The sequence below is a fragment of the Nuphar pumila genome, chromosome 8, assembly GCF_984573655.1.
Source record: "Nuphar pumila chromosome 8, dmNupPumi1.hap1.1, whole genome shotgun sequence".
Lineage (NCBI taxonomy): Eukaryota > Viridiplantae > Streptophyta > Magnoliopsida > Nymphaeales > Nymphaeaceae > Nuphar > Nuphar pumila.
The window spans coordinates 26,219,650-26,242,535 of NC_143256.1; the positions used below are offsets into that span (position 1 = coordinate 26,219,650).

General features: G+C 39.9%; 1 protein-coding gene across 1 annotated transcript in view; it reads left to right on the forward strand.

Annotated features, from left to right (window-relative positions):
- LOC149829844 (protein STRUBBELIG-RECEPTOR FAMILY 8-like) overlaps positions 1-22,886 on the forward strand; it is a 126,716-nt gene that overhangs the window by 49,813 nt on the left and 54,017 nt on the right. Inside the window, exons 11-13 of the mRNA XM_090016112.1 lie at positions 6,175-6,434; positions 7,560-7,831; positions 7,928-8,063. Of these exons, the coding sequence (XP_089872238.1) occupies positions 6,175-6,434; positions 7,560-7,831; positions 7,928-8,063 (668 nt within the window). The remainder of the gene's footprint in view (positions 1-6,174; positions 6,435-7,559; positions 7,832-7,927; positions 8,064-22,886) is intronic.

A 22,886-nucleotide genomic window follows, 5' to 3' on the forward strand; every position in this document is an offset into this window, starting at 1 on the left:
TTCAAACATCATTTATGCTTTGAATATCAAGAAAAATATTGTTTCTGTCTCTAAGCTTGTAGATGACATCAATGCTTTAGTTGAGTTTACTCCTTTTTCTGTTCGTGTCAAGGACCTTCACACGAGGGAAACGTTCGCTGAAGGAAAACGACAAGGGAATATGTATGCGTTTCAAGAGAATCCTTCCACCTTGAAGCTCACACCATCATCTTCTTCAGTTTTTTCTGAGAATGTTTTTAGTCTTTCTGAGTGTAATAAGCCGAATCTTTGGCATGGTCGTCTGGGTCTTTGTAGTAGTCGTTTCATTGAAAAATTTGTTTCAAGCAGTCTTATTCCCAAGTCAAGTCTAAGTTTAAATGTCAATGACAAAAAATGTTCTAATTGTCTTCAATGTAAGAGTCATGTTCTTCCATTTCATTCTATTAATAAAAGAGCTTCAAGACCATTTAAAATGATTTGTTCTGATGTTTGGGGTTCGACTTCGGTTCCCTCCATGTCTAGCATCAGATATTATCTTATTTTTGTTTATAGCTATTCTCGGTATACATGGATTTTCTTTATGAAATGTAACTATAAAACATTCAAGTTATTTCAAAATTTTCATTCCTTTGTTCAAAATCAATTCTCTGATAATATCCTTTGTTTTCAATGTGATGGAGGAGGTGAATTCTTCTCAAATGACTTTATTAATTTCCTCCAGACAAATGGAATACGTAGGCAGATGTCTTGCCCTCATACACCTCAACAAAATGGGATTGCTGAACGAAAGCATCGCCATATTGTTGAGAGTGCAATGAGCATGATAGTAACCTTCCAGTTACTTTCTGGGCAGAGGTGTTTCATTCAGCAGTTCATATCATAAACCGATTGCTCATGAATATCTTGGAAAACAAATCACCCTACTTTTCTTTACATGGTATTCATCCAAATTATCATGATTTGCGAGTATTCGGGTGTGTATGTTATGTTCATATTGACAGTTCAATGCGACACAAGTTTCAGGATAAGGCCTTGAAGTGTAGATTTGTGGGGTATGCTGATGATTATAAATGGTACAAATGTTATGATCCCGTGAGCAAGCATATCAAAATATCCAGGAATGTATTTGATGAATTGAATTTTGACCACAATGCTAACACCCTTCCCGCAATTGAAGTTTATCATCCCTGGTTGAACTCTGATCTCTTTTCTAGTATTGATGATGTTTGTCCTTCAGAATGTAATCAAAGAGATGAGGGAAACATGTCTGATGCTGCACAAAGGACTCAGGAAAGTGTCATTTTCGATCCTCTCTTGCCTTCCGAAAGATATAAAGGCATTGTTTACTCTCGACATGAGAAGGGAATTCTCCCCAATTCTGATCAGGAGATGCATTCTTCTGTTCCCAGAAGATCCAATCGACCTCGACATCCTATTGATAGATGGGTAAGTTATGAGAATTTTACTATGGATTTTCAACTCTTTTAAACCTCTTTAGGTAAGGAAGATCAACCCACAACATTTTATCAAGCCGCAAATTCTAAGCGATGGATTGAAGCTATGAATGAAGAAATGAAAGATCTTCATGAACGTGACACTTGTGAGATTGTTCCTAAACCACATAATCGAAATGTGGTTGGGTCCAAGTGGGTGTATAAAATAAAGTATAAGCCGGATGATACTATTGAGCGATATAAGGCTAGATTGGTTGCCAAGGGATTCACCCAGGAGCAAAGACAAGACTATGATGAGACCTTCAGTCCAGTTGTGAAAATGGGTACTATTCACATCATCCTATCATTGGCTATAAAGCATCAGTGGATTATTAGTCAACTGGATATAAAAAATGCATTCCTACATGGAACCCTAAAGGAGGAAGTGTACATGGAGCATCCCACTGGGTATGCAGAAGGCTATGTCACATGGGTGCGGGTGCGACACGGGTGCGGCGCGATTTTAAAATTTTTGGACACGGGGACTCGGCTATATATATATATATATATATTAAAAAAAAAGTGCAAAGACTGTGCACAGTCACATACTGTGCTGTGCACAGTCACAGACTGTGACAGTCATAGACATACACAGTCTGTGACTGTGTGCACAGCACAGTCCACTGTGCAGCACCCCCCCCCCCCCCCCAAGTTTTTTTTTTAAATTCGGTAGCCCAGAAATTAAAAAAAAAAATCCAAAAAATGGACCAAAATGACCCCGCACCCAAGGTCTGGTTGACCGAATCCGAGCCGCACCCGTGTCGGTGCGTGTCGACGTGGGTGCGTCGACCTTGGAGCCGAGTCCGTGTGACATAGGCAGAAGGGAATTCCAAAGAATATGCGTGTAGATTAAAGAGAGCTATATATGGTTTGAAGAAATAGAGAAATATGGTTTTAGTCGATCTCTTCTTGATCATTCTCTTTTCATATTCAAATGTAAAGACACATTTACTTTGTTATTGATATATGCAGATGACATAATCATTACAGGTAACTCCAATGAACATATTTAGCGGGTCAAAGAACTCCTGAACCACATGTTCAAGATGGACCTTGGTAAACCGCGATATTTTATTGAAGTAGAAGTTGACAGAACTATTGAATGCATGACACTTACCCAACATAAGTATGCTATTGATATTCTCAGCAAGGCAGGTATGAAAGATTACAAGTCTCTAAGCGCGCCCAATGTACTTCATCAGAAACTCAGTTCCCAAGATGGAGATTTGTATGAGGATCCTACATGATATCACAGGATAGTAGGGATGCTTCAATATCTCACATTTACTCTCCCTGATATTGTCTATTTAGTCAATCAGGTATCTCAGTTCATGCATGAACCATGTATTGGACATATGAAAGCTGTTAAACGCATTCTCCGATATTTGAAGGGAACTATTAAGGACGGTCTTTTGTACATAAAGAGTATGAGTAAACATCACATGCATGAACTTCTTGTTTACACAGATGCATACTGGGAAGGAGATCCAGATGAGCGTAGGTCAGTCTCAGGATACTGTGTTTTCGTTGGCCTAAATCTTGTCTCTTGGAGTAGTAGAAAACAAAGGGCTATTGCTAGGTCGAGCACATAAGCTGAATATAGGTCAATGGCAGCTACTACAACTGAAGTAACATGGATCAGACATCTATTGACAAAAGTAGGAGAATCGATATCTAAATGTATTCTCTTATGTGACAATCAAAGTGCCATCAACATGTCATTCAATCCTATCTACCACAGTCGTGCCAAACATATTGAAATTGATCAACATTTTGTAACACAGAAAGTCGAAGAGAAGGAAATTGAACCAGAATTTGTTCGGACAACTGACTAAGTTGCTGACTGGATGTTGAAAGACAAGTTGTTCATGGTTCAAAACCATGTACAACTTGAGGGAGGATGAAAAGAAGCCATCATCCACGAACTGGGTTTGGATCTTATCCAAACCCAATTCGTGTTTATCTAATTACAGATTTAAGCACATGTTCATTAATAGTATTAATGACATTATAAATTACCTTTGTTGTATGATGGGTATTTTCGTACCCTAGTAATTGTAACAGTCTGTATTTAATGGGAAGCCCAATACCACAACCACCAATTGAGGATTCTACAACAGCTCTCACGTGTTCTCTCTTCATTGCTTATTTTTGTATATGACAAAGGGAACCTATGAATTTTATCAGGGACATCAGGGAAATCAACATCTATTGATGCCGCTTTCTTGGTATACTAATAACTACAACTGAGTCAACAACATTACCCCCAGGCAAAGTGGTTGAATATCCCTAAAACCGTGGCCGAGAGGTGAACCATCATATCGGGTTTAGGGGCATAATCACATACGGAGTTTTAGTATCCTCATGGTCCCTCAAGACTGCCATCTAAGATTCTCACACTGTGTAAGGAACATCAATGAAGAGATTAATTACACTGATTGGTCTCTTTTACTTTTTCAAAAAAAATTCAAGTTCTTTACAAAAGAACCGTTTTGCAAATCAACATGCAAAAACCAATTTCGAGCCCTGGCCCGCATAATTTGACAGTGCAATTAATTTTGGAAAACCATCTAGTTTTTAGAAATAAATTTTGCAATGCATAAATAAAATCTGTCACAGGGATTCAGCCAACTGGGTGCCGCACCCGCGTCGATGCGACGCGACGTGGGTGTGGCACCCAGTGCGGTCAACCTGACTCTGACTGCGATCAACGCACCCAGGGTCATTTATGTCGAACTTTTGGACTTTATATATATATATATATATATATATATATATATATATATATATATATATATATATATATATATATTTTGCTGCACCCCCGCACCCAAGTTTTTTGAAAGTGTCGCACCCGCACCCGCACCCGCACCCATGTGACAAAATAAAATCAACAATAAGTGGAGCAACCCATGCTTCTGGCTCACACAACCTGCAGTGGTTCACATCTGACCACCTAAACATCTCAAAAGTGATTTATGCATCTTTGTAAAATTTAAGTGAACATGTAATACACTCATTGTTTCAAAATATGTTCACGATGCACATTCAAATATAAAATGAATGCATATGAAGCGAAGCGCATATGCATGCAAAACACATTATCATGATCAATTCCATGCATAAACAATTAAATATGTATATGATGACTGTTATGCAAACATCAAATAAATTTCAGATTTCATGGATATGATATGCACAACTGCAAGTCAATCAAATCAAAATCATGTTTATGTATTATTTCAGAAAGAATGCATACATCAATCTTAAACATGTACATAACCAAATTCATATACTAAATCAACAATGCAAAAATTTCTGTTTGACCACCAACTGAGCTGATCCATGTGTATGACCAAATTCATGTACATGGGTCCACCAATGCTGAAAATACATGTTTTCAACATGATGGCTGATCCATGTACATGATTATAATCATGTACATGGGTCGGTCAGACCACTAGAAACTATGAATATAACATGTACCACATGCTGGTTGCACAACAGATAAAGCTGAAACATGTAGTTATTTGCAAATGCATGTCGACTAATATAAAACAAAATAATGCATTCAGATGTATGAGCATTTTACTGGGTAGATCTGAATAAAAAACAAATAATCATATATTCGGTAGATCTGGACCAGATCTTAGCATACACTCGGCAGATCGGATCCACATTAGTGCACCTAACATCATAAAACATCAACTAATATAGAATCATAGATAACATTGCTTGCATATCTCACAAGACTCATACTTTCATATTACATAAACATAAACAAAATAACCAAGTTTATGAAATACAATTTAAAAAAAAAGCTGTGCATACTGCATACCGAACCGTACCATTCAATACAGTATAATACAAGGGTTGTTTCATACGATACACCCGATACAGGTACGATACACACTTGTATCGAGATACGGGTGTGTATCGTATTGTTTTTCCCAAAGTAACAATATGTATCGTACCGTATTGTTGTATGATAGGGTATGATACTTACAATACTGATAGAGTATATATCACAGAATATTCTCTCTCTCTCTAAGCTGAAGAAGAAGAAATGGTGTCCTTTCACAACCTGTTGTGGACATTAACAAGTTCATAAACTTTATTCCCCTTACAAGCTTAAAGATGACATGGTGATTTCATGAATTAATGGTCACCAACCAACTGGCATTTAGTGATTTTATAATGATCGAAGTAGAATTAACATGGTATGTATTCTTTATAAGGTTTTTAAAAAAGATTGAAGTAACACATGAAATCACCATGCCTTTTTTAAATTCATTAGGAGCATAAATTTATGGTGAAACTTGTTGACATCCATGAAAGGCCATGTGTGTCTGCCTGCCTGCTCATGCTGATACCCTTTGTACCAATGGAAGGGACAATGAGAACCCAGTTGACCCAACAAAACTTGTCCCTTTGATTGATGCTGTCCAGTTATCAGATTGACCGAGAAAATTGATACTGCGGCTGGTTCCATGCTGTCAGTTTTTTGCCAATCCTATGGCAGCCAGTACTGAAATATAACACACATTTTATGTATGCGTATCTGTATAGTCATGGATTTTATTGTGAATCCTGCATAAAATGTATGCTTGCTCTGTAAATTGATTATCTAACATTGTATGTCATTTTCAGTTTCAATTCTGTATGCAGAAGTAATGGATTGTTGTTTGTTTATTTTGCTTAGTTGCCAACAAAGATACCCGTGAGCAGATGGCTAAAGTTGAACATTCTATAACAAGTCTGAGGCCTCTACCAGCAGATAAAATCATGGGTGAGAGATCAGTAGGTCAAAGTGGTGCTGGAAAAAGAGGAAAGTCTCCTATAACTGCAGCCTCTTATACTATTGCTTCCCTTCAAACTGCAACAAACAGCTTCAGTCAAGAGTGCCTTGTCGGGGAGGGTTCACTTGGGCGTGTATATAGGGCAGAGTTTCCTAATGGGAAGGTGATGAGTACTTCAACAACTGTGACTTCCCTTGTGATCTTTTGATCAAAGTCTTTTTCTTTAATAGAATTTCAAGTTGTAATATTCATGAGCTTGTTTTGTTTTTTCACTTTATAACTTCACTTCACTCTGTTAGTCTATGTATTTGAATGAATTTCTTGTGTTCCACTGCAAAAATCATTCAGTGGCATTTTATTATTGTTGTCGGCAACTTTGCTGCTAAGTCACTACCTTGGATAAGTTGATTTCTGTACCTGGCTTACTTTGTTCATGCATTTGTTCTTGTTAAAAGGATTGATGCAAGAATTGGTTCTGTGTTTCCTTTTTAAGAGGCATCTATAAGTATCAACAATTGGTAGCTGGCTCAAGCCCAGCTAGACCCTGCCATGGATTCCTTGGGCCAAAGCGGAGGAATGGATTGTCTGGTTCAGATCCTATCTTTTATGCTCTCCCAAAAGAAAAGAATATTTATATCAGCCTCAGATCCAACTATCATATTCTTGACTTGAACCTGGGTTGGGTTTCTTTTACTGGTCTTGCCAGTGAATCCCACTACTGGCTGTTGATTAGGTAATTCTCGCCTAAGCAGCCTAGGTGAGCCATGGTGTCTGGTTGATCCAGTTAACCTCTCAAGTTGATCCAGTCAAACTAAAGGACCTAGACTTTTTCTTTTCTTTTGTTTTTTATTTTGCATTGTTCCAGTAAAGGCCTAGATGTTGACCAAACAAATCCAATGTCTTGGGGTCGGCTAGCACTTTTGACCACTTACTGTAGTTCATCCTTCCTCTTAGTCTAGTTCTTCCTTCCTCTTAGTCTAGTTCTTCCTTGTTTCCTAGTTGGCTTGCCCACCATGAAGATATCTACATGGGCCATGTGTATGGTGTGTGGTTAGTGGTCAAACATTCGCAATGTCGGCCTTAGGCATTTAGTGGTTAACATCTTGTATCTCACTTGACAAGGCATTCGGTAGTACCAGAGCAAAAAAAGAAATAAACATAGCATTAACAGGTTTTCAGAATTTAATGAGCTAAGTAGAATTATCTTGATCCTGCTTTCTCGTTTGCAACTTGTGTATCAGTGATGTTGAATTATCAACTAATGTCACGTTGCTTTTCCATTCCATAGGTTCTAGCTGTCAAGAAGATCGACAGATCGGCATTATCCCTGCAGGATGAGGATAATTTCGTTGAAGCAGTATCAAATATGTCACGCTTGAGGCACCCAAACATCACAGCGTTGCTGGGGTATTGTGCAGAGCATGGGCAGCACCTACTTGTTTATGAGTTCTATGGAAATGGGACTCTTCATGATATGTTACACTTTATTGAGGATAGCACTAAGATATTGACATGGAATGTACGTGTCAGGATTGCTCTTGGCACAGCCAGGGCACTTGAGTAAGTTCACAACAATAACATTATTCCTGTTTTGTTTTTGTTGAGGCTTCAATAATTGGTTTCTTTTCTCATATTTCTTGTTAATTTTTCGTTCAGATACTTGCATGAAGTATGTCTGCCATCTGTTGTACATAGAAACTTCAAATCAGCAAATATATTACTTGATGAAGAGTTGAATCCTCACCTTTCTGATTGTGGGCTGGCTGCACTAACACCCAACACTGAGAGACAGGTGAAGGCTCTTGGTTTTATGTGTGTGTGTGTGTAAAAAATTACACTAGAGTACCACACTCTCTACAAGTGCAACCTTCATTTGATCAATCTGACCCCACAGATGTAGTCAACATGGTTAATTTATTAGAAAATGCACATAAGATCGAGTTATTTTTGTAAGGAAATGATAACCTTCAACAATGTTCTCTAAATCACAAAAGTGGTTAACACAAAAAGAGCCACAATAAGATCCACCAAAAACACCATAAAGAACCACAAAATAGGCTCACACACAAAACCCACTCAATGGGTACACAAGAAACACTCACAAATATAAAAATACTATTTTATTCAAGAGGAATCCATGCAAGAAGCATTACCAATGAGAGGAGTTTCACCCCTTATATATACACAAGAATGGGGAGCTCCAAAGAATCGTTGGGGAGGTCCAATGACTCTAAATAGAGCCATAGACCAACGACTCTTTTGTTGACTAGTCAACAAGTGTTGACTAGTTCAAACTTGAACAAAAAAGTTAAAAATGAACTAACCAACCTAGTTACATATATATTTTTATATATAAATACATATGTATATATGTGCATAATATATATACATATGTATTTACACTATGTATATTTACGTTTTTAACACTTCCCCTCAAACTTACGGTTGAATAACAAAAAATTTGCTTAAGATAAAGTGAAATCGAGGAGCAGCGAGAGGTTTGGTGAAGAAATCTGCCAACTGATATTCTAAAGTAACATAGAAAAGATTGATAGTGCCATGTAAATACTCCTCTCGTACATAGTGACCGTCCATCTCAATATGTTTGGTTTATTCGTGAAAGGTCCGGTTGCTGGCTGTGTAGATGAAATTTTTGTTGTCACAACATATTTGTGATGGTCCTTTAATCTGAACACTCATATTTGCCAACAATCTTCTTAGCCAGGCCACCTCCATAGTGGTTGTAGACATAACTCGGTATTCTGCTTCAGTCGAGGAAAGAGAGACCTTCTGCTACTTCTTACATCGCCATGAGATCTACGAGTCACCTAAGAAAACACAAAAACCCGTGTTTGAGTGTCGGTTATTGAGATCACCTCCCCAAATATAAGCAGTTAAATCTAAAAATGAAGAAGCAAATAAGAAAACACCTTGATAAATAAAAGTCTTAATATATCTAATAAAACGTAAAACCACTCTCATATGAATAAAAGTGAGATTATGCTGAAACTGGCTGGCTCTGTGAACTGCATGTGCTATGTGAGGTTTCGTAATTGAAAGATAAGACAATGCCCTGATAAGTTGTCTGTACGGTGTCGGATTTTCAAGTGGTTATCCATCATCAATTCTCATTTTGGTATTGACAACTTTGGAGTGCCAACCTTCTTATCATCTGAGATTCCAGACCTAACAACAATATGTAGAACACATTTAGATTAAGTCAACAGGTAACCTTTAGAAGAATAAGCAATTTCAATACCAAGAAATTATTTTAAAAACCCAAATCAGTCATTTCAAAATGTGTTTTGAAAAGTTTCTTAATGTGTTCAACTCCCTATTTGTCCCCTCCAATGATGATCATGTCATCCACGTAGAGGAGAAGAATAATAATACCTGCATAAAAAATCTTAATAAATAAAGCTATGTCAGTTAGGCAAAATTTAAATCTAACATCAAACATGACTAAATCGGTCATACTAAGTCGTCGGTACTTGTTTAAGACTATACAAGGCTTTATCTACAAAGAGCTTTTCCTTTAAGAATAGTTATACTAGGTAGTGCTTTCATATAAACTTCTTCAACCAAATTTCCATTAAGAAATGCATTTTTGACATCCATATGATATATTAGCTATATTCTCACAAAGGCAAGGGCTACTAAGGTTCTAATTGTGGTCATCATAGCAATTGGGGCAAATGTTTCTTTATAATATATTCCATACTCTTGAGAATATCTTTTGACAACTAATTTGGCTTGGTACCTTTCAAGAGTTCCATCACTCTTGGTTTTTTTCTTATACACTCATCGGCAACCTATAGGTTTCTTTCCTAGGGAAATGTCTTGAATAGTCCAAGTATTTGCTTTTTCTAAGGTATCTAACTCTACCCTCATGACTTCTACCCATTCAAAATTCCTTTTGCTTGAGCTCAAGTCGAGGGTTCTTTGTAGGAATGTATTAATGCAATGTAGGTTTGGTACTTAGGTGAAAAAGAATCATAAGACAAATTTTCTAGGAGGTTTTGATACTCTAGTTGACTTTCTAGTTTGTAGTTCTATATGGTTTTCATTATCAATACATTTTTCAAGGGCATATAGATGTTCAGAATCACCACGCCTGAAATATTGTATACAACTTTGATCCTTATGAAGTTGTCCTTCTCTAATCTTATTATCACGAGATTGTTCTTTACTCACTATATCATTTCTAACTTCCTGATCTTTATCAAGATCAACATCACAATCGTCATACATTAGAATTAGATCCAATAAGAAAGAATACTCAGTTATTTTCTTAAAATTTTCAATTTCAAAAAACCTTTATTTTTCTAAGACATTTCTTGAAACATGTAGCTTTTTATTTCTAAAATCAAAACATCTATAGTCTTTTTGGTTATTTGCATATCCCAAAAAGACACAAGGAATAGCGCGAGGAGAAAGTTTATCATTCTTATCAGTTTAAGCAAAACATTTGCACTGAAAGATTCTTAATCTTGAATAATCAGGAATTAGTTTGAAAAGTTTTTCAATTGGTGATACATTTTTTTAAAGAATAGGATAACATTCTGTTAATGAGATAAATTATAGTTAATGTGGCTTCAGCCAAAAAATCTTTAGGCACTTGGTTTGTAATAAATAAAATTCTTGTTGTTTCTATGATATGCGTATATTTTCTTTCCAACCATTCTGTTGTGGAGTGTAAGGACAAAATTTTTGATGTGTGATACCGTTTAAATCTAGAAAATCTTTAAATTCTTTTGATAAAAATTCTTTCCTTGAATAAGTGTGAAAGATAGAGATCATTTTTAAATTTATCTGACTATGGATGTAACATTTCCTTCACCTCTATTGGTTGTCGGGTGCAGGAAACTGATTGGGGAAGGCCAAGAGGAGGTTTATACTACATGAAATTTTTGAAAATACCCATGAATACCTTTTGTTATAATGATCAGAAACTAGATTTGAATTTATGGCATAAAAAGGCTCGACCATCCTAATGTATCCAAAATTCAATATTTTTCAAAGATGATTTTTTTGTAATTTTGAAAATTTTACATGTGAAGATGTATTCTTGGCAAAATGAAGAGATTACCTGTAACGCCTCAAAATCGTGGACTTGAAACCTTTTATGAAAAATGTTGAAAGCTTTGAAATCGATTATTTATCAGAGTTCGAAACTGGAGTTCAGCGGAAAATCATGTTTAAAATAGCAAGTACCTAGACTTTGGGCGCATTACAACACAAATGCAATCTTCTTCATATAAACCGATTTGCAATCCGAATATACATTTTATTGAAATGAAAAGAAGAACCACGTTTTGGTAATACAGTTTTAGTAATCCAGAGTTCTAATCAGAATAAATGCTTTCAAAGAAACTTTATACCACATCTTATTAAAAGTGTTCTCAGGAACGCAACATCAGGAAAGGGGTCTCGCCTTGAACGCACCACGACATCGTGCCATCGCAAGCTGTATAACATGTTCACCGCCTGCCCATGAAATGGGTCAGTCTCACAACAGATTAGTAGGGGTGCAAAAGACAAGAAAGAACAAAGGCTGCAATATGCAAAATAATCGCTAGCTCAAGCAGGAAAAAGCAAGACTAGCAGATCTAATCAAATGTGCTGTGGAGTAAGCAAAGTCTAGTAAAACAAATAGCTACATACAAGAGCGGTGAGGACCATAGTACTAAACAAGCAACTATAGCAATCCAACAGATACTATAGGTGAAGAGTGACTAACTCTAACTAAGAGTCAGACAAAGCAACCACATAAGTCAAGCATTCGTAATAATGCTTGCCATACATACAATTACCATTAGATGGCTCAGACCATCGGCAAGTAGCTACATTAATTGTAAGGCACAAGCTATTGCATCACAGCAATTCATAAGCTATACAGGATAAGCAATTAACAAGTATGAGAAGCTAGTTATTGCTAAGCAAGGAACTACGTAAGCAGTTTAACCAACTAGAGTAATGCCTCGATAGGCGTTTATAACTCAACGAGTAGCGTACCGAACTACCGAACTAACACGCAAGCAATCAATTCATGTCACAACATGCATATCTCATAATCATGTATGTGAGTTATATCTTGCCTCATTATGAGCAGGCCGTTGTAGGTACGCACAAGGCAAAAACGTAAAAACAGTCGAGATCGATTCGGGGGTCCATTATGCTATGTATTTTATTATACTCCGAATGATTGATTGAGTCCGCTTTCTAAGGGGACGACCAGTGACCAAGAGAGTAAATCCCCAAAGGCAAACAAAGGCCCATGGATGCACATCAGAACTTCTGCAGAAGTGGCCTGAAATATTTCCCCTAACCTCCGATGACTGGGGAAGTCAGATCTTTGCCCGTGATTGCCATTAATTACTATCCATCGAAGTTTTGTACCATCCATCCTCTCTCTTGATGAACCGTCCCGAATGAGCATGACAGGAGGTTTCTTAACCGCCGTCCCATTCTACATGCTCTGGTCTTTAACTCAATCTAGCATCTTGCCTGTGAAGGCGCATGATTATCATTTATGTGAATTATACGCGCCATTGCGCATTCGAGGCAACCACACACCTCTCATCCTACTCACCGCAGTATGCAACGTACCTGTTTAAAGGTACAACCATGATGAGAGGGGTAAAAATCTCTCGCAAAAAATTTCCCAACACTTCTGCTTTACAGAAGTCCACAGTGAACTCATTCCAGTTCCAACTTATCGTGCTCGGGTCCTTTAGACAATCGCAAGCATTCGGCCTATTAGGCAAATATCAACATAACAGGATTTAGCTTAAAGTGTCAATACACGTTTAGAAGTTACTATAGAGCTCTCATCCTGCTCTTCGTAGTTTAAACATATCGTACGTGACTAAGAGTACAACTACAAGAGGAGGGACATGGATTCCTCATAAGAAATCCAACAACAATACCTTCACAATGAAAGGAAGACGCCAACTATCTGGGTTTGACCAAAAAGCCTAGAGACTAGGTCTCATATCAGAGGTGATGCAACACCGATCTAGCGATGGCGCAAGTACCTTATAGGATTCTCGCCCTACTCGTCACAGGCTCCTAAACAAGGTTGTAACACACCTTTCCCAAATACATCGATTTGGGAGATTCAGCCGCTATCTCTGCTTTACAAAGCTATACATCTTTGAAAATAGGTTTGCACCTAAATCATCTTTGGAGAACCGAAGTGCATAAGTGTGTGTTGTGACTCTTAAGACAAGTGAAACGATATACGCTATACACTCGAAGCTGCAATCAGGGAGTGCAAGCTGACAAAGGGCAAACCTGTGCACAAACTAATACAATGACAAATCAAGAGGCAAGACTCGATGTGCGAAGCTGCACTGCGAGGGTAGAACGCTAGAGCTACACACGAGGTATGAAATCATACATCGATCATCGAAACACACAAGCAGGCAACTACGTAAGCAACTCACGAGGTATGAGATCCTATACTGACTAAGCAAGTGTAAATGACGACTCACGAGGCATGGGGTTGCACCTCGATTAAATGATAAGCGTAAGCAAGTAAAGGAGCATACAACAGAGATAAGAATACATGCACGAAGTGCAACAACAAAGTAAGGACAAACACATACAGAAAGTAAGTGCTACAGAAGTACGGCGGCAACAGGAAAGTAAGGTACGAAGAGCAAAAGCAAGTAGTAAGGCCATGGCGCATAAAGCGCGGGGCAATAAAGGTAAATGCAGAAAGCAAAGTGCGAGAACGTAAAAGAGGACCAGGATTGCATCTTGGAGTAAAAAGACAGATGTATACAAGTAAATGCCATGGCGCATAAAGCGCGGGGCAACAGAAAAGACGAGACAAAAAGTAAATGCCAAGGCACATAAAGCGCGGGGCAACAAGAAAGTACAATACAGAAAGTAAAGAGGACAAAGATCGTGAAACCGCGTCCTTGAATGTAAATACATGAATTAAAAGCCTAGGCACATATAGCGCGACGACAACAGAAAAGGAAAGTGCAAGAAAAGTAAAGAGGACAAGAATCACGAAACCGCATCCTTGAATGTAAAGACATACGTATATATATTATATGTATACATATATCATCCTCTTTTAATTATCTTTCCTTATTTTAGCATTTATCCGTTCATTGTCCTTTTAGGCAAGAATCTCCTACCTTGAGGGATTGCGGGTCCTCGTACACCTGCGGCGTAGCAAAGCACGAGCTCGAGCCACTAATGTGAGCTGGATCCACCGTTCAACCTGCGATGCTTACAACATTAGTATATGTCGTAATATAAACGAAAGCGGGTCTGGTAAGACCTGTAGTGGTACCGGACCCCAAACACGAGAGTAGGCAGGGAGCTTAACTCCCTATAGAAGAGGGACAGAGGCAGAAACTCTGCATCCTGCAGACAAGGGTGCCAGAGGCAGGGGCCTCAGCTCTGCTTGGCAACAACAACAAAGGCAGGGAGGAGCTCTCTGTTTGCCAGAACAGAGAAAGGCAGGGGAGGGAGCAAATGCTCCCTGCCACACCTGCCACAACAAGACAAGGGGGAACACCCCCTGCCAGAACACGAATCAAGACAGGGGGTGCAACCCCCCTGCAGGAAATGAGGCTGCCCCTGCCGACAGCAAGAACAAGGTAGGGGGCAAAGCCCCTTGCCGGAGAACAACCGAGGTGCAGGGGGCCTTGCCCCCTGCTCGTAAACAGGAAAGCAGGGGGGCTTCGCCCCCTGCTGGGAAACCAAAGGAGGCAGGGGGGCCTCGCCCCTTGCTGGCAAAGCGCAGGAGAGCAGGGGGTGCTTCGCCCCCTGCCGGGAAACACCAAAACAGGGGGAGCCTCGCCCCCTGCCAGAAAACACAAAAGGAACAGGGGGAGAGGAACCCCCTGTCGACAAGACAAATGGCAGGGGGGCAGAGTCCCCTGCCGACAAAGCGAATGGCAGGGGGACGGAGCCCCCTGCCGACACAACAAGAAGGGCAGGGGGAAAGCGGAGCCCCCCTGCTGACAAAGGGGATGGCAGGGGGACAGAGCCCCCTGCCGGCACAACAAGAAGGGTAGGGGGAAAGCGGAGCCCCCCTGCCGACCTAGCAAGGACAGGGGGAACAAAACCCCCTGCCGACAAGAGGTGACGACAGGGGGCTCAGTCCCCCTATCGATCGACTCCAAAAGGAAGGCAGGGGGGGTTTAACCCCCTGTCGACAAGAGGCGACAACAGGGGGCTCAACCCCCCTGTCGACCGACTCTAAGAGGAAGGCAGGGAGGGTTATCCCCCTACCGACAAGAGGCGACGATAGGGGGCTCAGCCCCCCTGTCGATCAACCCCTCACAAAGGAGAAAAAGAAGGGAGAAGGGGGTTTTACCTCAGGAGACCACGGCAACGGGGGAGTCCAAAAACGACTCAGGCGAAGGCGATGGCAGTGACAGGACCTCCTTTAACAGGCGAAAAAGGGACAAAGGAGAGGATGCCCTCGAGGTCACCAACGTCAGCCTCCAACGAAGGGGGGTGTCTGCCGAGGTGGGTGCTGGCAGACACAAGGAAGAAAAGGTCGAAGGAACGGGGGTTGCCGAGGGTTTACCAGAGGGGAGTCAGCGATGTTGCGGGTGGAGGTAGTCAGCACGGGCTCAAATGAGCTGGAGGAAGACGAGAGAGAGGTGTCGGGGGTAACTGGGTCGTCGGAGTTTCTGCCAGACACAGGGAGGAGGAGGCCGAACGGGGTTGGTTGTCGATAACTTCGATCGCCGGCGGCAGCACGGGATGCTTGCAAGTGGCGACAGGTCAGGAAAGGCGTTGAGGACAGAAAACTCCGACGTCGGGGGCTCTGGCGCAACCGACGGTCGGACAAGAGGTCAACGGCACGATCGCCGACTGCTCTGGTCGCTGGTGGCCACAGAGGAAGGGGAGGAAGCGATGCGTTGCCGGAGCTCGGAGGTTGTCGTCGCACGAAAGTCGCCGATGGCTCCGAACGCCGACGTCTGCCAGGAGGCGGCCAAAGACGGGAGGCGAACAGGTGGCCGACGATGAGTCGTCGGTGGCCGCAGGGAGGAACGAGAGGAGAACGAGAGAGGAGAGAAAAGGGGCGAGGGTTTCTGCCCCTCGCCCGAGACGCCTGTGACTTTTTAAAGTCACAGGCTTCTCGATCGTTCGAGAAGCCGAGTCCGGGTTCAGGCTCGGGTCCAACTCGGATTCGGGTCCGACACAACGGACCAACCTTGACACGTGTCCGACGCGTGCAGGGCACGTGTCTGACACGTGTCCGACACGGATTTTTTTTTAACGGGTTTTACATTACCATTTTAAGAAGGAACCTTTGTCCTCTATATGACCTTTTAAGTTTATACATTTGGATGTTTGTAGCCAAGCACCTATTATATCGAAGGGTTGTTTGCATATTATGTAATCTTTGTTGATGATTTTACTAGACACACTTAGATTTATTTCTTTAAACACAAATTTGAAGTCTTTTCACATTTTCAAATATTTCACAATTTGATAAAAAATAAATTTAAAAATGTTGTCTATCTTTCACACTGATTCAGGGGAAATTTTTTTATCAAAAGAATTTAAAGATTACCTAGATTTAAATAGTACACTCCACAACATAATGGTTTAGTTGAAAGAAAACATAGGCATATCATAAAAACAATAAGAACTTTGCTTATTACAAGCCAAGTACCTAAAGATTTTTTGGCTGAAGCCACATTGAAGCCACATTAACTGCAGTTTATCTCATTAACATAATGCCATCCTCTTCTTTAAAAAATATATCACTAATTGAAGAACTTTTCAAACTAATTCCTGATTATTCTAGATTAAAAGTCTTTGGGTGCAAATGCTTTGTTTAAACTGATAAGAATGATAAACTTTCTTGCGCTATTCCTTGTGTCTTTTTGGGATATGCGAATAACCAAAAAGGCTATAGATGCTTTGATTTTAGAATAAAAAGCTATATGTTTCAAGAAATTGTCTTTCTTAGAAAAAAAAAGGTTTTTTGAAATTGAAAAATCTAAGGAAATAAGTGTGTTTTCTTTCTTATTGGATCTAATTCCAAAGTATGAAGATTATGATGTTGATCTTAGATCAGGAAGTTAAAAATGATATAGTGAGTAAAGAACAATCTCGTGATAATGAGATTAGAGAAGGGAAACTTCATAAGAATCAAAGTTGTATACAATATTCCAGGCGTAGTGATTCTGAACATCCATGTGCCCTTGAAAAATATACTGATAGTGAAAACTGTTAGATTCTGAAATATCACCAGAACTGATCAACAAGAGGAAGAAGAGGACTCAGGGTTTAGGGGCTGAATAGATCACGTATTTTTTTTACACCATACGTGACCTAATTTCCTTTACTTATACATAAGATACATTGATTTAATGGACATAATAGTCCTACAACATAAAACAATATTACAAGCATGTCCCAATAGCACAACGTTAATCACACAATATATATCTTGGGTTTGGATCAGATCCAAACTGATCCAACCCGTTGGCACTATACTTTAATAGCCTCCCTCAAGTTGTGCATGGTCCCGTGCCATGGACAACTTGTCCTTCAAAAACCAAAATCTGTTCTTTGTCAGCCCCTTTGTGAATAAATCCGCCACTTGATTCTTCATAGAAATGAAATGATGCTCAATCTCTTTGTCTTCAACCTCTTGTCGGATGAAATGCTGATCTATCTCAATATGCTTTGTCCTACTATGATAAATAGGATTAAAAGATATTTTGATGGCACTCTGATTGTCCCATAGTAAAGTGGCTTTCGAGATTGGTTCCCCCAACTCATTCAACAAATGCCTTGTCCAAGTAACTTCAGCTGCAGCCATTGATCGATATTCAACTTCAGTACTTGATATTGCCACTGCCTTTTGTTTTCTACTGCTCCAAGACACTAAGTTGTCTCCAAGAAAGATGCAATATCCTGAAACCGACCTTCTTTCATCAGGGTCTCCTGCCCAATCCGCATCACTGTAAACAGTGATGTCACACTTGCCTTTATTCTTCCAAATTTTCTTATATATAAGCCCATCTCCAACCGTACCTTTCAAATACCTTAATATTTTCTCGACTGTATCCATATGTCCCATTTGTGGCTCATGCATGAATTGAGACACTTGATTAACTGAATAAACAATGTCGGGGTGAGTGAAAGTAAGGTATTGAAGCATGCCAACTACGCTTCGATATCTTGCAGGGTTTGCAAACATAACAAGGATGTCACCAATACGTGGTAATATGACCCCAAGCTATTCAATGTCTGTTGTACTTTATCCTTGTCTTGTACTTCACATCCAATAGTAGCTAGTTGATCTATTGTAGAGAGATGCACCGAACCCTAGGGAGAGAGAGAGAGAGAGCTGCACAGGAAGAGAAACTCGTTAATTCACATTAGGGCTGCTCTCTATGTTAAATAGAGAGAGGCCAAAAGAATAAATTACATCTAAGTCCCTTATTAAATAAAAATTTCAAATAACCTTCAAACTAAGAAGATTTAAACTTAAACCACCTATTCTCAACACTCCCCCTCAAGCTGGAGCATAGATATCAATCATGCTCGGCTTGTCACAACATTTTGAAAAATTTGGTCTAGCAAGGGGTTTTGTAAACATATTTGCAACTTGATCTTCCGACTTTAGATATTTGGTAGTGATATGTCCAGCTTGAACCATATCTCTTACATAGTGGCAATCAACCTCAATGTGCTTTGTTCTCTCATGAAAGACAGGATTGTTCGCTATATATGTTGCAGCCTTGTTACCACACATCATGGTCATAGGAGAGGAAACCTTCACCTGAAGATCATGAAGAATAGTACGAACCCACATCAGTTCAGCAGCTGTTTGGGCCATAGCCCGATATTCTGATTCTGCACTCGACCTAGAAACCACATTTTGTTTCTTACTTCTCCAAGAAATCAAGTTGTCTCTCAGAAACACACAGAATCCTGTGGTAGATTTTCTATCCACTACAGATCCTGCATAGTCAGCATCAGAATAGGCCACTATCTCCAGAATTCCACCTTTCCTGAACAATAACCCCTTTCCAGGAGAAGATTTTAGATAGCTGAGAATCATAATAGCTGCATTCCAGTGTACCTCAGTTGGTTTGTCCATAAACTGGCTAACTTTGCTTACTGCTAAAGCAATATCCGACCTGGTCACAGTTACATACAGTAGCTTCCCTACTAGGGAGCGATAGCTTTTGCTATCAACCGGTTTTGACCCTTCTTCAAACAACTGAACTTTATGGTCCATGGGAATATTTGCTGGTTTAGCTCCCAACATTCCCGTTTCCTTTAATAAGTCAAGAACATACTTCCGTTGAGACAAAACCATCCCTTCACGGCTCCTGGCAATTTCTATACCCAGAAAATACCTGAGTGAACCAAGGTCTTTTGTAACAAAGTGTTTTTGAAGATGAGCCTTTGTTGCTTCAATAGCTTTCACATCATCTCCTGTAAGAATGATGTCATCCACATATACCACCATAACAACTATGCCAGAGCTAGTTTTCTTGATAAATAGTGTATGATCGGCTGCTGACCTATTAAAGCCAAAGCGTGACATCATTTCAAACAACTCTTGAAACCATGCACGAGGACTTTGTTTCAAGCCATAAATCGCCTTTCTCAATCTACACACCTTCTGAAACTCCCCCTCAAGCTCAAATCCTGGAGGTTGTTGCATGTAAACGGTCTCAGATAGATCCCCATATAGAAATGCATTTTTCACATCTAATTGGTACAAGCTCCAACCATGCTGAACAACTACTGAGAGAACAAGACGAATGGTACCCATCCGTGCAACAGGAGAAAAGGTTTCAAAGAAATCAATACCATATGTCTGAGTATACCCTTTTGCTACTAATCTGACCTTGTACCTTTCAATAGAACCATCAGATTTGTACTTTATTGTATATACCCATTTGCATCCAACAATGTCAGCATCTGTTGGGGAATCAACTAGATCCCATGTATGCTGAGATACTAAAGCATCCATTTCTTCTTGCATAGCCAGCTTCCAATGATTATCAAGCTCTGCCTGCTGATAGTTTAGAGGAATAGTTTCAGCAGATAAGGCTGAAATAAAAGACATCATCTGATTTCCAATTCTGGCATTGGAGACAAAATGAGATATGGGATATAAGGTACATTGTCGTGTCCCCTTTCGTAGAGCAATAGGCCTGTTATCATCATCATGAAGATCACTATTGTCAGTAGAACTTACCTCAGGGGAAGAAGAAGATGAAGGCACTTGCGGAGGTGGAGCTCTACGCACATATACCAATGGAGGATTATGAAATCTGGAAGAGGATGCAGGTTGGTTCGGTAATGAGGGCATGGATTCCAAAGGAAAAGGAGGTATAGGTAATGGAAAAGGCTCAGCTGGATCAACTTGCAGCGGGGAACCGGTACTAGAGTAATATGGAGTGGATTCCAAGAAAGATACATCCGCACTGACATACTCTCGGCGAGAAATAGGATCATAACATCGATATCCCTTTTGATTTTTGGGATAACCTATAAATATGCATTTTGTAGCTTGAGCAGCTAATTTATCACGGTCAGGGCTAAGTTTGTGTATAAAACAACCACATCCAAATATTTTGGGCGAGAAAGAGAAGAGTGGGGAATTGGGTTTTAGGATATGTAATGGAATTTGATCACCCACGGAAGAAGAAGGCATGCGGTTGATCAGATAATACGCAGTGGTAATCGCATCACCCCAGTATAACACAGGAACATTAGATTGAATCATAATGGTCCGAGCAACATCAAGCAGGTGCCTATGTTTTCGCTCAGCCACCCCATTTTGTTGAGATGAATAGGCACATGAAGTTTGAGGTTGAATGCCATGATCTTGGTAAAATTGTAACAGAACTTTTGATTTAAACTCAAGAGCATTATCAGTGCGAACAATCTTGACAATGGATTCAAACTGAGTTTTTATTTCAAGAATTAAGGATCTGATAATACTTGGAACTTCAGATCGTTCTTTTATTAGAAACACCCATGACAACTTAGAGAAGTCATCAACAATAACTAGATAGTATCGACACTGAGTCCTAGTAGGAATCTTACTAGGAAGGACCCCATACATCTGCATGAAGAAGTTCAAAAACTTTATGACTAGACTGACTCGAAGGGAACGAACTTCGATGATGCTTGCCCAACTGACATGCTTCACACTGAAATGATGTAGTGGAAGGAATTTGAGGAAAGACATAACGAAGCTTTGACAATGAAGGATGACCAAGACGACGATGCCATTGAACAAGACTGGATGAGTGTTCCACTGCAGCATGAACATTACCCATTGGATGATGTAGGTAGTAGACTCCATTTTCTTCATAGCCTCCACCAATCTTCTTCCCCGTCAGCAAATCCTGAAAATGACAACCCATCGGATCAAATATTACTCTATAGTTTTGTTCTTTTGTAAGGCAACTAACAGAGAGTAAACTTTGAGGAAAGTTGAGAGCATGAAGAACATTTTTCAACTGTAAGGAGGAGGATATAGAAATATTTCCCTGACCAACAACCGGTGAGGAACTCCCATCGGCTAATGAGACTCCTCGATGAACAATAATATCCTTTAGATCTGAAAAGACAAGAGAATTTCCACACAAATGTCTGGATGCACCAGAGTCAATAATCCACTTACTGTCAGTCGGATGAAGATGATTTCCGGTTGAATAGGCAACACCAGCTACAGGAGGGGTGGAACTCACAGGACGAAGAGCTATCAGCTCATCATATTCAGCACGACTGAGGGTGATACTACTGTCACTTGCAGAGATATTTTCCTGTACCTTTGTTGCCTCGAGAGTAGTAACATTTGCTTTAGGAGCATATGAATTTGATGAAGAGGTTGGCCGGCCATGTTTATCCCAGCAACAATCTTCTAAATGTCCAGATTTTCCACAGAATGTACATTGAAGCTTTCCTCTGCCTCCCATACCTCGTCCACGACCTCGTCCTCTGATATTCAGAATATTTTCACGCCCATAACTAGAGAAGACAACTAGAGCAGATGACTGGGTCACAGGCTGTGATTGTGGAAGAGATATCGCAAGTCTACTCAGGCGATTGTATGCACCAACAAGAGTATGTACATCTGATCCAGTCAACATTTGGACTTTTGCAACAGAGAATTCTGAAGATAAACCTGTAAGAAACCGAGCAACCATAGTCTATTCTTGATGATCCTTCTGCTTCGAACAACAAAGAGGCTTGTGAGCATTGAGTCTTTCAAACGTAGCTTTTACTGATGCATAATACTGGGCCAAGGTCTGATCTCCTTATTGTAAATTATATATCTCCTGTTCGACTTGCAGGATACGACTCACATTAGTCTCTTGTGAGTACGTATCTCGAAGATTGTCCCACATCTGTTTGGCTGTATTATAGTAAATTAAACGATCTGCAATATGAGGTTCAACACTATTCATGATCCATGACATAACTATGTCATTATCTTCATCCCAAGTAACGTATTTTCCCACCTTTTCATTGGGTTCGTCTTCCAACAAAATATGTTTTCTACGATGTCCAGATACCGACATCATAAAAGTTCTAGACCACCTGGCATAGTTAGTTTCATTCAACTTTACAGAAGAGCCGTACG